The sequence below is a fragment of the Exophiala dermatitidis genome (assembly GCF_000230625.1).
Source record: "Exophiala dermatitidis NIH/UT8656 unplaced genomic scaffold supercont1.5, whole genome shotgun sequence".
Taxonomy (NCBI): domain Eukaryota; kingdom Fungi; phylum Ascomycota; class Eurotiomycetes; order Chaetothyriales; family Herpotrichiellaceae; genus Exophiala; species Exophiala dermatitidis.
Genome location: NW_008751650.1, coordinates 309247 through 322444, shown reverse-complemented (window position 1 = coordinate 322444; position 13198 = coordinate 309247). Strand labels below are relative to the sequence as shown.

Here is a 13198-nt window from a genome sequence, read left to right as displayed (position 1 = left end):
CGACCTATAAATTCGATACTTAGGTACTCAGTAACACCACTACTACTAGTTCTATACATTGAAAGTAACGCAGTTGATAGGAATGCTGAATGGAGGCTTTTGTGTTGCTGCGTGGAGACTTGGGGGACGCGGAGGCACGTCGCCGCAACTTGTACCTTTCCTTAGTAGTACAACTTGGACGAAACACGGAGCGGAAACTGAACATACGAGTCACAGCAAACACCGGCAGAAACATGCGTGTCCTCTCCATCCAACGCTCCATGTCACGGCCTGAGTAATGTCTTCTCTCTCGATCGTTTGATCCTCTCTGTCTGCAAGTCCAGGCAAAATGCACTTCGCTTTACCCCCGCGAAAGACATCCCATCCGCCTCCGTACGCTCGCGGAACCGCCTCTGGTACGGTACCTTACAAACGCCGCAAGCAGCTTCAAGTGATCAGTTACGCTATACTCGGGGTCTTGACATTCTACCTCTTCTTGAGGTTAATTCTATATGCGATCTCGACTGGAGATGCGGAAGATGGCGCAAGTTCAATTGAAGGACACCAGGACATTGTGTTGGTCACGGTGTTCGACAACCAGACAATGAGCGAGGATTATATCAAGATAGTGAAGGCAAACCGGGATGACTACGCTGCTAGACATGGTAAGTCCATTGTCTCCATGAGATGAATGTCGGTCAAGCAAAATACTCATACTTCGCAGGATACAAGAACTTCTATACCAACACCAGCACATACTTCGATCTCGTTCACCCATCTCCGATTTCGTGGGCGATGGTGCCAGCTCTTCGACATGCATTGACAGAGCACTCATCAAGCACTTTCTTTTGGTTCTTGACTGCCGACGCACTCATAACCAACCCTGCCGTGTCGCTAGAAACACACATACTCGGACCATTGGAGTCCCTCATGCTGAAGGACGTACCGGTTGTTCCGCCGGACTCCGTCATCCACACATTCTCCCATCTGAAGCCATCTCGCACACACCTCGTCATGTCGCAGGATGCCGATAATCTCGCGCATACCTCATTCATCCTGCGGAACACCCCGTTCACGCCTACTACGACCGATAACTGGGCTCACTATTTCTTGGATGCGTGGTTCGACCCGCTGTACCGTGCCTATCTATTTCAAAAAGCAGAAAATCATGCCCTTGAGCACTTGGTCCAATGGCATCCTACGATCCTGGCCAAACTGGTGTTGATAGAGCAACGACTCTTCAACTCGTACAACTTTGCCAGCCCCCCTGTTAGAGACCAGGTGACGGGGAAGACGCAGAGCCACGACAGCATGTGGCAAGAGGGTGATTTGGTGGTGAACTTTAAGGGTTGCAGGGAGAGCGAGAAACGTGACTGCGAGGCAGAGATGCGGCATTATTTTTCCCTGTGGGAGAAGGAGGTTGAACGACTCGATGGTGAAAGACCAGAGCACCAGGTTGGACCACCCAAACCAAAACCTCAGCAGGTAAAGGTCAACAAGGGCAAGCAGATGGAGGCCAACAACTAGGCACCAGACATAGACTATATGGAGAATAGTCGCTCGACAGATGTTCATTTCCACATTTGAGCTCACAATAACAAGATATATGGCCTCTCAAAGACCAGTCAACAGAGCTGGGATGCCCGTTGTTCCTGAAGATCTTGATGGATGTCGCTAGCATGGAAGTATTCAACCAATGGATATTTCCAGGCTCTGGTATAGTATGGTACGACTCCTAGACTGACATATACCCGAGTTTGCTCCCAGCCAATGGGAAGCAATAATGCAGCAGATATACCATATTCAACTTACGCCATCGCTGTGGCCAACGACGAGTATCCTTCAAGCCGAACGTAATAGTTGTGGTAGACCTCAAGAAAAGTCGCCCCGGTCTGCGCGCAGTCTGTCGTACCTCAGAACAGCCCCGAGCAACACCTGGGCGCCAATGGCACTAGAATCGCGTCAGCAGGCAAGTTTCAACAAACCCTGGAAAGGAAGAAACATTACCAATCTTCAGGACTGCAGTACTCCTTCGGATTATGGGAGATGCCGTCCTTCGTCACTGTGAAAATCATGCTCGTCGGGCAACGACGATTGGTATAACAACTGTCATGACCAGCGCCACTGATCATATACTTCCACAGCTGGCCATCTTCAGCCGTCTGGGGAAGATCTTGACAAACATCTTTGGCACTGGCTTCGACGGCGGCAATGCAGTCAGGGTGGAATTTCACAGCGGGACTATCGACCAACTCCTTCCATTCTAACGTACAGCCCCTTTCACTTTCTTTTTCGGAGATCCTCGAGAAGGCTTCTCGGCATGCCTTCTCCATCTCTGCAAGTCTGTCATCCTCGACATGTCGGATGTCAAGGCTGAATGTGACAGTGTGGGCCATGGTGTTGACCGATCCGGGCTCACCGTTCAAGATCCCCGTCGTTGCCAGCCCGCCAAACCGTTTGGCAATGGCGTTGGATTCCACTATCAGTTTTGCGGCACAGAGCATGGAGTCCATCCGAGCAGAGAATGGCGTGGTGCCGGCATGAGTGTCACGGCCTTTGACCGTGATTTCGAACCACTTGTAAGCTTGTACGCCTGTACTGGTGATCAGTCTAAGCGCCCTCTGGCACAGGGGACGGCTTGGCTTACCTTTCACGACTCCAACTCTTCTTCGCTCCATTTCCAGGTATGGCCCTTGTTCAATATGAAGCTCAAAGTGGGCAGCGATGGGGAAGGCTCGGTACGAAGCTGGCTGCTCGCCCAAATACCCGATTCTTTCGAGCTCTTGCTTCATCGTCCGTCTGTGGCCGTTTTCTTCTCCATGCGAGACCTCGAGCAGATTCCACGCAGTCTCCAGGGGAACGGCCTCAGCCCAAACGCCTGAGGATACGGCCGACATTGGGAAGCGCGCGCCTTCTTCGTTGGTCCAGTTGACCACACCAATACTGCCTTCTGTTTCGAAGTTGTTCTCGTGCAGCACTTTGAGGACTTCCAAGCCCGCGTTGACTCCCAGAATGCCATCATAACGGCCACCTGTAGGCTGAGTATCGAGGTGGGATCCCATCATAACAGGAGGCGCGGTTGCATTCTTTCCTGGTTTGACGGCGAATTGGTTGCCCATCTGGTCGACACTTATCTTGCAACCCAACGATTCAGCCGTGGACCTAAACCAGTCCCGGATTTGTTTGTCTGCGTCGTTGAGACTGAGCCTTGCCATTCCTGTCTCAGTGGGATCACTGCCAACCATAAGCGATTTTGATTCTCACCATCTGGATACGTGACATACTTTCCATATCGATGAGCGGCGCCGTATTTGCAGCCGCTATGAATGGCCTCCACCAACCGAGACTGGTTGACCTTCAAGGCTGAAAAGTCATGTTTGGAGCGAATTGCGTGTCCGCCATCAACGCCATTGACAGCCATGGTCCTCGCGAAGCTAGTAGATCTGGGGTAGGTCAAGGTAGCACGCCCTGGGCTAGACAGGAGCGCTCTGCAGCTTCTCGCAAGCAGACCAGAGGAGGACCTAGTCGGAGACATCGGCGACATGGACGTCCAGAACCAACTCCAATTCAGACCTTTATAACCACTTGACAAGCTCCAGGAAGGACAAACGCGCTCGTCGATACTCCATATCTAGAGTTTCCGCCCGCACTGTATGGAGTTGCCCGCCTGTTTTGCCGGTCATCTTGCGCTCGGCTTGGAGAAGCCCGAGATCGCGTGAGATCTCTTGCTCTCAACAATCAAGACAGTGCACAAGGTGCTATGAAACTCCTGGTCTTTCGAGACCAACATCCCCTGTTGATCTTGCAGCAACCGGTTCGGGCCTTCGCGAGGTCGGTATCTGGACCGCGCGTCAACGAGATGGCGGATGATTGTGCACAGACGTCAGACTCATTATTGAAGTCTCGAGTCGAGACGAACCACAACTTGAGTCGGCGAAAGTGAAAAATAGATTTCTCGAGATCCGAGTCAGGCTCATTTCGTTCTGTGCTCTTCACTTACCATTGCGCTTCAATTGTTTGATAGGACTCATTCATTGCGTTGAGCACTTCCATTCCTTCACTTGCTTTTATTTATTTTGGTTTCACTGATTTAGTTGTTGTTAATTCGTTGTTTGGGAATTTCTGCTGGATTTTATCTTTTTAAAGAGCGCGACCAAAAGAAAGATTCCTTTGCATCTGATACATACGCATTGATACCACAGCATGGAGCCAGATTCTACAGAGCTGGATATGGAGTCCACAACTACACGAACCCAGAGCTCAACACCTCCTATGCGCATGGAGCAACCAGAGACTGCGAGAGATGACATCTTTGCCAACCACCGACGACTCATTCAGTGGGTGTTGGCCAACGATGGATACTTTCACCCAGATGTCCAGATCGCTTTCAGCGAGCGCAAAGGGTTTCATACCGTGGTCGCGGAAGGGGCGCATATCGCCGGCGGCACTCGCATCGCCAGCTGTCCCATGTCGACCACAATATCAGTGCTTAACGCCTTTGACGTGGCACCGTTTTCCAACCATGGCACCCGGTTTCCGGACTCTTTTTTGCGAAACCAAGCCGACTGCCCGCAGTCTTCGCAGGCTTTCTTCCTCCTGGAGCAACTGGTCCTGGGCGATAAGTCATGGTGGGCTCCTTACATCTCCTCATTACCTACAGTTGAAGATGTATCTCATTCGCAGTTTGAAGACGAGGCCGATCTTCTCTGGCTCGAGGGCACTAACCTTAAGGCTGGATTTGCTGCAGAAGCCGCACGATGGAAGGAGATGTATCTGAAAGGCATGCATCAACTCAAGCAGTCACAGTGGGAGAACGCTGTCAACGGAGCCTACACATGGTACGTTAGGAAGCACCGAGCGTAGACGATACACAACTCATCACAGTGATACTACAGGGAAAGATTTCGATGGGCGATGACAATTTTCGGAAGTCGGTCTTTCACTTCCCAAGTGCTTGATGCCACTCTCCCTGCGGACAAAGCCCTGCTGCAACAATACCGGCATGACGACGGCCGTGATCTTTGCGTTCTTGGGGAGCTGTTCGCCCAACACTTTGGCGTGCTTCTCCCGTTAGTCGACATCTCCAACCACAAACCAGGCGCGAAAGTGGAATGGCAGGCCCGCTACAGTTTTGTCGGACTGCAAGTCCTCGAACCTTACGAGTCAGGTCAGGAGATCTTCAACAACTACGGCCCACGAGACAACGAGACCCTGCTTGTGGCATATGGCTTCACCATCCCGGACAATCCGTTTGACCATGTGGTGATCAGCATCAGGGCTCCACCCGGTTCCCCCTTGGAGATAGCCCGGAAGTGGCAACCCGATTTGCGATCAGACCCGGAGAGGAGATGCTTCATTTTCACACACCAGCATCCGCAATCGACTTCAGCACGGTCGTTGGAAACGGCGCTCTTCTCCTTCGATCTGCTAGACAGTGTTTCGGTCCTGTGCGCGAACGAGCGCGAGGTGCAGACCATGTATACAAGGCAGCAGACGCTGATGAGTTACTGCCTCCAAGAAACGCCGAGATTTGAGGACGGCCGCCTCGTCCTTGCAACTGTGAGTCAACTACTTAGAGACTGCTCACAACGAGCGGCCAGGCTGAGAGCGACCGACCCGACCACAATGAATGCTGGTGTCACACCATCTAACTACAAACAGCAGAATGCAAAGGTCTACCGAGACAGCCAGCTCAACATGGTCGAGACTGCCGCTGCCGTCTGCAAGTTCGTCCTCAAGGTCGCCACCAGTGAAGACGCGAGCGAAACCATTCTGGCAAATTTGCGCCAGGAACTGCCAGAATCTATCTTCGACAATCTCCAAACCCTCGTTAACCGACATGGACGACTCACTCATCCTCACGAGCTGCTTAGCAGTACGGGCCTTCTGGAAATGCTTCCACAAAGTCTATCGACGTCTCTGCAGAACTGCTTGTCCGAGATCGAAAGCAATCTACAACGCATTAGCGATGCAGTCGACCCAACGAGTCTAGAAAAGGGTCGTTTGGCGGTCATGCTATCGGCATTGTATGGCGAATATTTACATGGGACCAGACTACCTCATCGGATTTCCGCTTGGCTGCAACAACTGGTCGAGTGGTATCCTCCGGACAGTGAACTGTGGTCATATGTGCCGACACCAGGCCCGTGGGTCCCTGGTGAGGAACCTCCGCCCGATTTGATGAATCTACTTGCTGCTCGAGCAGCTATCTCGCCTAGAATGCCGGCAGAATCCAACATCAAGCGTTGGCTCAGGCCAGAGAGGGTTTGCTGGGGTTGGAATGTCATGGAGGAAGAGATGGTCCGTGTTCCAACAAACGTGTTCCAAGTTCCTGGTGACCAGGCTGAAAGTGAGATTGGGCGGTCGTTGAATAGCCAGGTTCTGATCTACTGGCAGCGCTACTAAGTGGTTCAGGAACATGAAATGGGCTCGAACAGCGCCAGGGACAACGCACGCGACAGCTCAGTTGGAGTCTACTTCTCCAGCTGGGAGTTCTGTGGGAAGAATCTCACCGTTAGATACCTAACATACCTAGGCAATCACCACATGATAGAGCCCCTTGTAGGGATGTTTGAATAAAGAAGATAATCAATGAGTTCCAAGACATTTAACCAAAGAAATCCAGATGTAGAGCATGTCCGGAAAGAGTGTTTTGGAAGTCGTGACCGCACGCAGCGCAAAGAAGCATAATGCGCATCAACATCCAATGCTTCGCGGTACCAGAGATGCCGACTTGGCGCCTGCTTCCGACCAATCACACGAGCTCCATTCGATATTGCAAGACGACATTACAATTACAGTGCAACAGCATCTCGGGCCTCGAGGCGAACTTCAAGTAATACCGCATCTGCCGCCTCAGTCCTCTGCACCCTGCCCGCGGCGCTCTCACTTTCGACCACAGACACCTTAGCAGCTGAGTCGAGTCGAGCAGAACAGAGGCGCCATGATCGTTCGGACGTCGGCTGCGCGGAGCGTGGCCCAGGCCGCCGCAAAGACAGCTTCACGATCCTCGACCACATCCTCAGTCGCCGCCGCCACCAGCTCGCAGACTCGAACGTACGCCACCGTGCAAGAAGGACAGCCTCAAAAACGAAGATACGGAGGCCTCAAGGACCAAGACCGGATATTCCAGAACCTGTACGGACACCATGGGACGGATCTCAAGAGCGCGATGAAATATGGAGATTGGTACAAGACCAAGGAGATTGTGTTGAAGGGCCATGACTGGCTGATCAACGAGATCAAGGCCTCAGGTCTGCGAGGGAGAGGAGGTGCTGGGTTCCCGTCTGGGTTAAAATTTGTAGGTTTACCTTTCCTTTTTCCCCATTCCAGATCGACCAAAGCCGGGATGTATCAGTCTGCTAACAATGACACTTTTTGGTGCAGTCATTCATGAACTTCAAAGGATGGGAAAACGACAAGAGACCACGGTACCTCGTGGTCAACGCCGACGAAGGCGAACCGGGAACATGCAAGGACCGAGAAATCATGCGCAAAGACCCGCACAAACTGGTCGAAGGATGCTTGGTGGTCGGACGGGCGATGAACGCGACAGCAGCATACATCTACATCCGCGGCGAATTCTACCACGAAGCCACAGTCCTACAACGAGCAATCCAAGAAGCATACAAGGCTGGGCTGATTGGCAAAAACGCCTGCGGCTCCGGTTACGATTTCGACGTGTACCTGCACCGCGGAATGGGGGCGTACGTGTGCGGCGAGGAAACATCGTTGATTGAATCGCTCGAGGGCAAGGCCGGCAAACCACGCTTGAAGCCTCCCTTCCCCGCGGCCGTGGGACTGTTCGGCTGTCCATCGACCGTGACCAACGTCGAGACCGTGGCGGTCTGTCCGACCATTGCACGCCGAGGCGGCAAATGGTTCGCCAGTTTTGGGCGGGAACGCAACCAGGGCACCAAGCTTTTCTGTATTTCCGGCCACGTGAACAACCCCTGCACGGTCGAGGAGGAAATGTCCATCCCGCTACGCGAACTCATCGAGAAACACTGCGGCGGCGTCCGCGGCGGCTGGGACAATCTCCAGGCCGTGATTCCCGGCGGCTCGTCCACGCCCATCCTGCCCAAACACATTTGCGACGACCAGCTCATGGACTTTGACGCCCTGAAAGATTCCCAGTCCGGTCTGGGCACGGCTGCCGTCATCGTCATGGATAAATCCGCCGATGTCGTCCGCATGATTTCTCGTCTAAGTCAGTTCTACAAGCACGAGTCCTGTGGTCAGTGCACCCCGTGCCGTGAGGGCAGTGCCTGGACTGCGAGGATGATGCAACGCTTTGAAAAGGGCCAGGCTCGGTCCCGCGAAATCGATATGATCCAGGAACTTACTAAGCAGGTTGAAGGTCATAGTATTTGCGGTAAGCATTGCCTTTTCCCCCCCCATGGCTGCACAGCCGTCTCCGTTCAGAAGAGAAAGACTGAAACTGACTGATAATGATAGCTCTCGGCGAAGCTTTCGCTTGGCCTATTCAAGGTCTAATCCGCCATTTCCGCCCGCAACTCGAGGCCCGCATCAAGGAATACGCAAAGACCGCAGGAGGCGAGGCCCTCGCTGGCGGTTGGGAGCCTCAGGCCGCCAAACAGGGCATGTTGATCGCGCCGGGCCAGTAGATGCAACTTGACAGCGAATGAATATATACAATGTGTTCTCTGTCTGTATCTGTGTCATGTCAATCCTTGCTATCCTTTTCGGGTTCCCTGGGGCCCATCCGTTTTGATCATATTCAAACTTCAAGTCGTTGGGTTCGTGCGGATCGATCGCGCGGTGCGGTGAATTGGTCCAAATTAAGGTATATCTCTATGTACCTCTAGTACACTATGAATTGCAAAAATGAAAGGAACAAAAATGGTCATGGTCTACACGGGCTGGACTTGCCTTGCCCCCCAACGTTTTGAAGCAAGATAGATGTAGACAAGATTACCTTTGCTAGATTAGATTCCGTACAGGTACTGCAGGTACTGCTGCGGAACACCCACGCCTCCCTACCTAGCTCCAAAGGTAGCGGCACTATATGCGACCAACCAGCGACAGTGCTGGATCATGCTCACGCTCACGCTCACGCAGCAGCAACAGCAAGCTGTCGGATCCAATCGCCGGGGCTTTGGCCTACATCCAACTTCATATCATCGTCCCTTTTGTCGTCCCTTTTGTCGTCGTTCCCGTCGGTATTATTGTTGCGCTGCGGTTGGTCATGGTTTCCCTTGCCCCGGTGTCGCGATTTAGCTTGCGCTGCGGAGTCGCCAGCCGGGCCTGTTTCATTGCCTGAGGACTTGCTTCCTGGCTTTGAACCATCAGCTCCACCTTCCTTTTGCTTTCTCGCTTTGTCGGCCAATGTATCGAGCTTCTTCTTTTCCAGCTCAAGGCTTCTCTTCCGCTCTAGCAGTTCTCGGTACAGCCTCTCTCTCCTCTCCTTGCCGGTTCGGCCTATCCTCTTGACCTCGGCCCCGTCATCGACAAATTCGACTTTCAAGACCATGAAGCTCACGCCATCATGAGGTGTTTTAGGGGATTTGCTGTTGTTGTTTGAGTTCGATGAACCGGACCGAGGCATGTTTGATGCTGGGGACTCCGAGCCATCAGGCCAGCTCCTGGATTTGATGCCGAACCGGACACTGTCCACATATCGCTCTAATTGTGGCAGGACGAGTAACGTGATATGTAAATCTTTGTTCTCGTCCACCGGCATCGGTTTTTTGGGCGCTGGGCTACCTTCAATCACGGGGGTTTGCTCGTCAATCACCTTCTGCAAAAGAGCCTCGTCAATGCCAGGCGGGTACACAGAAGCAATGAATCCAGAATGCATTGCTGCTGCCACCGGGTCTGAATCGTCCGTATAGATACCAGAACCCCAGAGGTACCGTTCCTGGCAGATCAGAAATCTCTCTCGTTCTCGCAGCCATATGCGGGGCACGCGAACTGTGTAGGTACAATTGACATGTTCTGCGTCGGTGAAAGAGGGAAGAAGGTTCGGTCGGATCGCGATATCGAATTTGGGACTGCTGGGCTTCTCTATGTCAATAGGCCCCACCTGCGGGTCATAGTTGAAGAATCCGAGATGGCGGCGTGGATTCCGTCGCGCAAGGGCCACGACAGAAAATATCCGGATGGTCCTTCTAAACCGGTGGATAGGAGTGTTGTCCGCTGTCGGGAGCTGGCGCTGAGGGTGATTATCATGGGATTGCTGAGGCTGTGATGGGTTGGACGTCGGGGTGGGAGCACGTCGATGCTGGTTCGAAGGAGCAAGAGCCCCGTTCCTCCGGTTCCCAGTTGTAGAATCTTCCACCTCCGTTTTGTAGGAATGCTGGTATTTGGCCCTTTTCCCCCGACCAAGCCCGGTTTTCTTGATGTCGCCCATGTCACTCTCGGCCCGAACATCTTCGTCAAAGTTCTTACGATTCCGCTTGGTGATGCCTGAAGTGCTTCGCGACATCTTCATCAGGTTTTCCTCACTTAAGCGACTTCCTCCTTCATCCCTCTTGGATGGAGTAGCTGACGCCGGTTGAGGCGTTGGTGTTTGCGCAGAGCCCAGCCCGCTGCCAATACCAGAAAAGACTCTACCATGCTCCGTTTTGATGCCAGCATCCGGCTGAGGGGTCTGTGCTTGAGCACCTTGTACTGCCTGGGGTAGTGGCGAGTACCTTCCTCGTTTCGACTCGTTGGCCAGTCCGAGGATGGCTCGGTGCTGTGACAATTCATCACTGCCTTTGCGGAGTTGATCGTCCAGTGCTGTTTGTGAGGCTACGGAACCCGCGAAGGGTGAATAAGGGCGGGTTCCACGTAGCCGATCGCCAAAGACCGATCGGTCGCTCTGTGACTGTACCGAATCTTGTCTTGCCATATTCTGGGCTCCATAAGCAGACTCGGAAGATTGATGTAGAAGCCCAGCTAGACCGCGGTTCTCACTGAGGTGCGGCTGTGGGCGGCGCAATTCCGGCGACAAGGATTGTGGCAGGGCTCGGTCTGAAGTCGACGCGGATTGAGGCGGCGGCACATTTTGTGAATATCGTTGCCCAGGAGGCTGGCTCGGAGGACGGGTGTCGTATGTTCCAATCAAGCCGTGTGGGCGGTAATGGTCAGGGCCGTTCGGGGCGGAGTGAGGTGGTCTATCGCCATGGCCCATAGACGTTGGATTGCTTTCTGGACGCGCTGGCGGGTTGGAGTACGGTTGGAACGTTGTCGCCGTGCTTGGTTGAGGCTGACTTTCGGGTCTCTGCTGTAGACTCTGCAGGATGCCGCTAATGCTTGTCCGCCGGGTACGGTCTTCATATTCATCCTTAGGCGCCGGCGCCGAGCCAAAAGGAGGAGTATATCTCGGCTCAGGATATGCACCCGGCCCTGACCTTGGAGGAGGCTCATAGAGCGAGCCAGGACGCTGTGTCATGGTGCCCGAGCTCGAACGGTGGGTCCTTGGCCCCAAACTTGATCCAGCGCTGCGGTCAGGCGTCTTTGACCGGTTTTTCCATGAGTAGTCTCCGATACTGGGTTTAGAAGGGTACTGAGGAGGTGACATTACGGCGCCCAGAGACATGGGCGGACCTGATATCGAAGGTTGCCGAGAAGATGTGCGGGAATGGAGGTTTTGTGGATATTGCTCGTGGGTGGCTCTTTCAGGCTCAGTGCCCAGCATGGAAGATATCGACATACTACTTCCCGGTCTCTTATGAGGCGCAGGAGCAGCAGCAACTGCAGCTCCATTACTTGGGGCTATTGCAGGAGAAGGCGCCGGGAGCGGAGGTTGCGAAAATCGCGGAGGAGGAAAATGCTGTGGAGATGGCGGCAGCATTGGTCGTGTAGGGCCACCGTACATTGAAGGAGGGGGTTGAGGTTCGGAGTAAGCTATTCGACATGGTCAGAAAATATGAACTTGTTCAGAGTGACTCGGTTTGCTCGAGGGACGACCAGACTCATGTTGAGTGAACGGTTTGTTCATGCACTGCCAGTGCGCGTCTGAGGGCTCAAGGTGAAATTAGAGGATGGGGGATTGCATACCATTATTGAATGAACGAGGAGGACTGGATGGGCCGTTACCGTTGTACAGGGGAGAGTGCCCGGGCATCGCCATTGCGATTGCGACAGATATCGCAGTGGACCAGATGTCGAAGGAGGAAGAGGAACTGAATTCGAAGGATAGAAAAATGCGGGTTGGCGATCAACAGGGAGCCCAAAGGACACTTGCACAGCTGCCAGTGCCAGTGGTCCCAGCGCAGCAAATACTACGACAATAATGCACTACTAGTAGCAGCAGTCGTGGTGCTAATTGTAATGATGCGGAGGCTGCTCGTGCAGGATCGGATCAGGATGTGGATGTGGATACGCGAGCCGCTGCTGTTTCGAGAATGGCACGGAAATCCGCCAGAGCATGGATATTCGGAACTATGAGCATGAAGAAATTGAAGTTCTACTATGCAGTTGCAGACAAACGGCGGCGATGGTGCTGCAGTGTGCAGAGCTTCAAGTCCGGTGACGATGAAGACAGGCGGTGCACTGCAGTGCGTTATGTTGTTGGTTGCCTGCAGAGGACGAAACAGGATCTGGTGCAAGTGGCAGGTTCGAGTGAAGAACTCAAACTTGAAGCGTGCGCATGCAAGAAGAGCGAGAACAAACGCGGGCACGCGGTGGAAGACAGATGCCCGTAGGTAGCAGTATTGTTTTGGGCGGGAAACGTCAAATGCAGAGGCGAGTGGACCCGGACAGACAGGCTACGGGTGTGGCTACTTGGTACCTTGGGCGCTACCATTAGGGCCGTCGCGGGTAAAGAAAGGTGGAAAGGTACCTGGAGATGTGCGTTGTGCGTTGTGATGCCAGTGCTGTCCGAGTCCTAGCAAAAAATGACCAGATGGGGATCCCTGGCACCCACCGCAGGGATGCACGGGCAGTGGCTGCCGAGGTGGATGCTGCAGTCTCGTTCCATCAGTGGGTGGATGCCCGCCGCGATCATGGCTGCATTGCCGTCGGTGGATGCAGTGCACTGCAGTGGGTGCCTGGCTGCTTTGACGTGGACCAGCTTTCCGGGGGACACGCCAACCGTGACGCCAACGCCAACGCCATCACCGCCTGGATCCGCCACAGCAGCAGGAACGGAAGCTGGCTGCGCCTGCTAGCACCAACCCGAGCCCTATAACGGATGCCGCTGACACGACTTCCAGTTGTGTGCGTCAACCTTCTACAGATTGAATATTGTAGTGCCCGCTCGGCTTGCTTC

General features: G+C 53.6%; 5 protein-coding genes across 5 annotated transcripts; 3 read left to right on the top strand and 2 right to left on the bottom strand.

Annotated features, from left to right (window-relative positions):
• Positions 1 to 328: 328 nt before the first annotated feature.
• Positions 329 to 1506, top strand: HMPREF1120_05721 (mannan polymerase II complex MNN11 subunit; the record flags this gene model as incomplete). Its single annotated transcript, XM_009159906.1, has 2 exons — positions 329 to 644; positions 704 to 1506. The coding sequence occupies 2 exons, from the start codon at positions 329 to 331 to the stop codon at positions 1504 to 1506; spliced, it is 1119 nt and encodes a 372-aa protein (XP_009158154.1).
• Positions 1507 to 1851: 345 nt separating this feature from the next.
• Positions 1852 to 3400, bottom strand: HMPREF1120_05720 (beta-alanine synthase; the record flags this gene model as incomplete). Its single annotated transcript, XM_009159905.1, has 4 exons — positions 1852 to 1930; positions 1987 to 2572; positions 2627 to 3213; positions 3264 to 3400. The coding sequence occupies 4 exons, from the start codon at positions 3398 to 3400 to the stop codon at positions 1852 to 1854; spliced, it is 1389 nt and encodes a 462-aa protein (XP_009158153.1).
• Positions 3401 to 4182: 782 nt separating this feature from the next.
• On the top strand, positions 4183 to 6384 carry HMPREF1120_05719 (uncharacterized protein; the record flags this gene model as incomplete). The annotated part of the gene is made up of 2 exons (XM_009159904.1): positions 4183 to 4817; positions 4875 to 6384. The coding sequence occupies 2 exons, from the start codon at positions 4183 to 4185 to the stop codon at positions 6382 to 6384; spliced, it is 2145 nt and encodes a 714-aa protein (XP_009158152.1).
• A 378-nt stretch (positions 6385 to 6762) lies between these two features.
• On the top strand, positions 6763 to 9041 carry HMPREF1120_05718 (NADH-ubiquinone oxidoreductase 51 kDa subunit, mitochondrial). Its single transcript, XM_009159903.1, has 3 exons — positions 6763 to 7279; positions 7366 to 8353; positions 8437 to 9041. Exons 1-3 carry the CDS (start codon positions 6923 to 6925, stop codon positions 8604 to 8606), a joined length of 1515 nt encoding a protein of 504 aa, XP_009158151.1. The 5' UTR covers positions 6763 to 6922; the 3' UTR covers positions 8607 to 9041.
• Positions 9042 to 9052: 11 nt separating this feature from the next.
• On the bottom strand, positions 9053 to 11638 carry HMPREF1120_05717 (uncharacterized protein; the record flags this gene model as incomplete). The annotated part of the gene is made up of 1 exon (XM_009159902.1): positions 9053 to 11638. The coding sequence occupies one exon, from the start codon at positions 11636 to 11638 to the stop codon at positions 9053 to 9055; it is 2586 nt and encodes an 861-aa protein (XP_009158150.1).
• Between the last annotated feature and the right edge of the window lie 1560 nt (positions 11639 to 13198).

Bases quoted from the DNA above. Each gene is read 5' to 3' on its own strand.
- HMPREF1120_05718 (XM_009159903.1), top strand. From the start codon at position 6,923: ATGATCGTTCGGACGTCGGCTGCGCGGAGCGTGGCCCAGGCCGCCGCA. The intron at 7,280-7,365 runs GTAGGTTTACCT...TTTTTGGTGCAG, and splicing joins TCCCGTCTGGGTTAAAATTT to TCATTCATGAACTTCAAAGG. The intron at 8,354-8,436 runs GTAAGCATTGCC...TGATAATGATAG, and splicing joins TGAAGGTCATAGTATTTGCG to CTCTCGGCGAAGCTTTCGCT.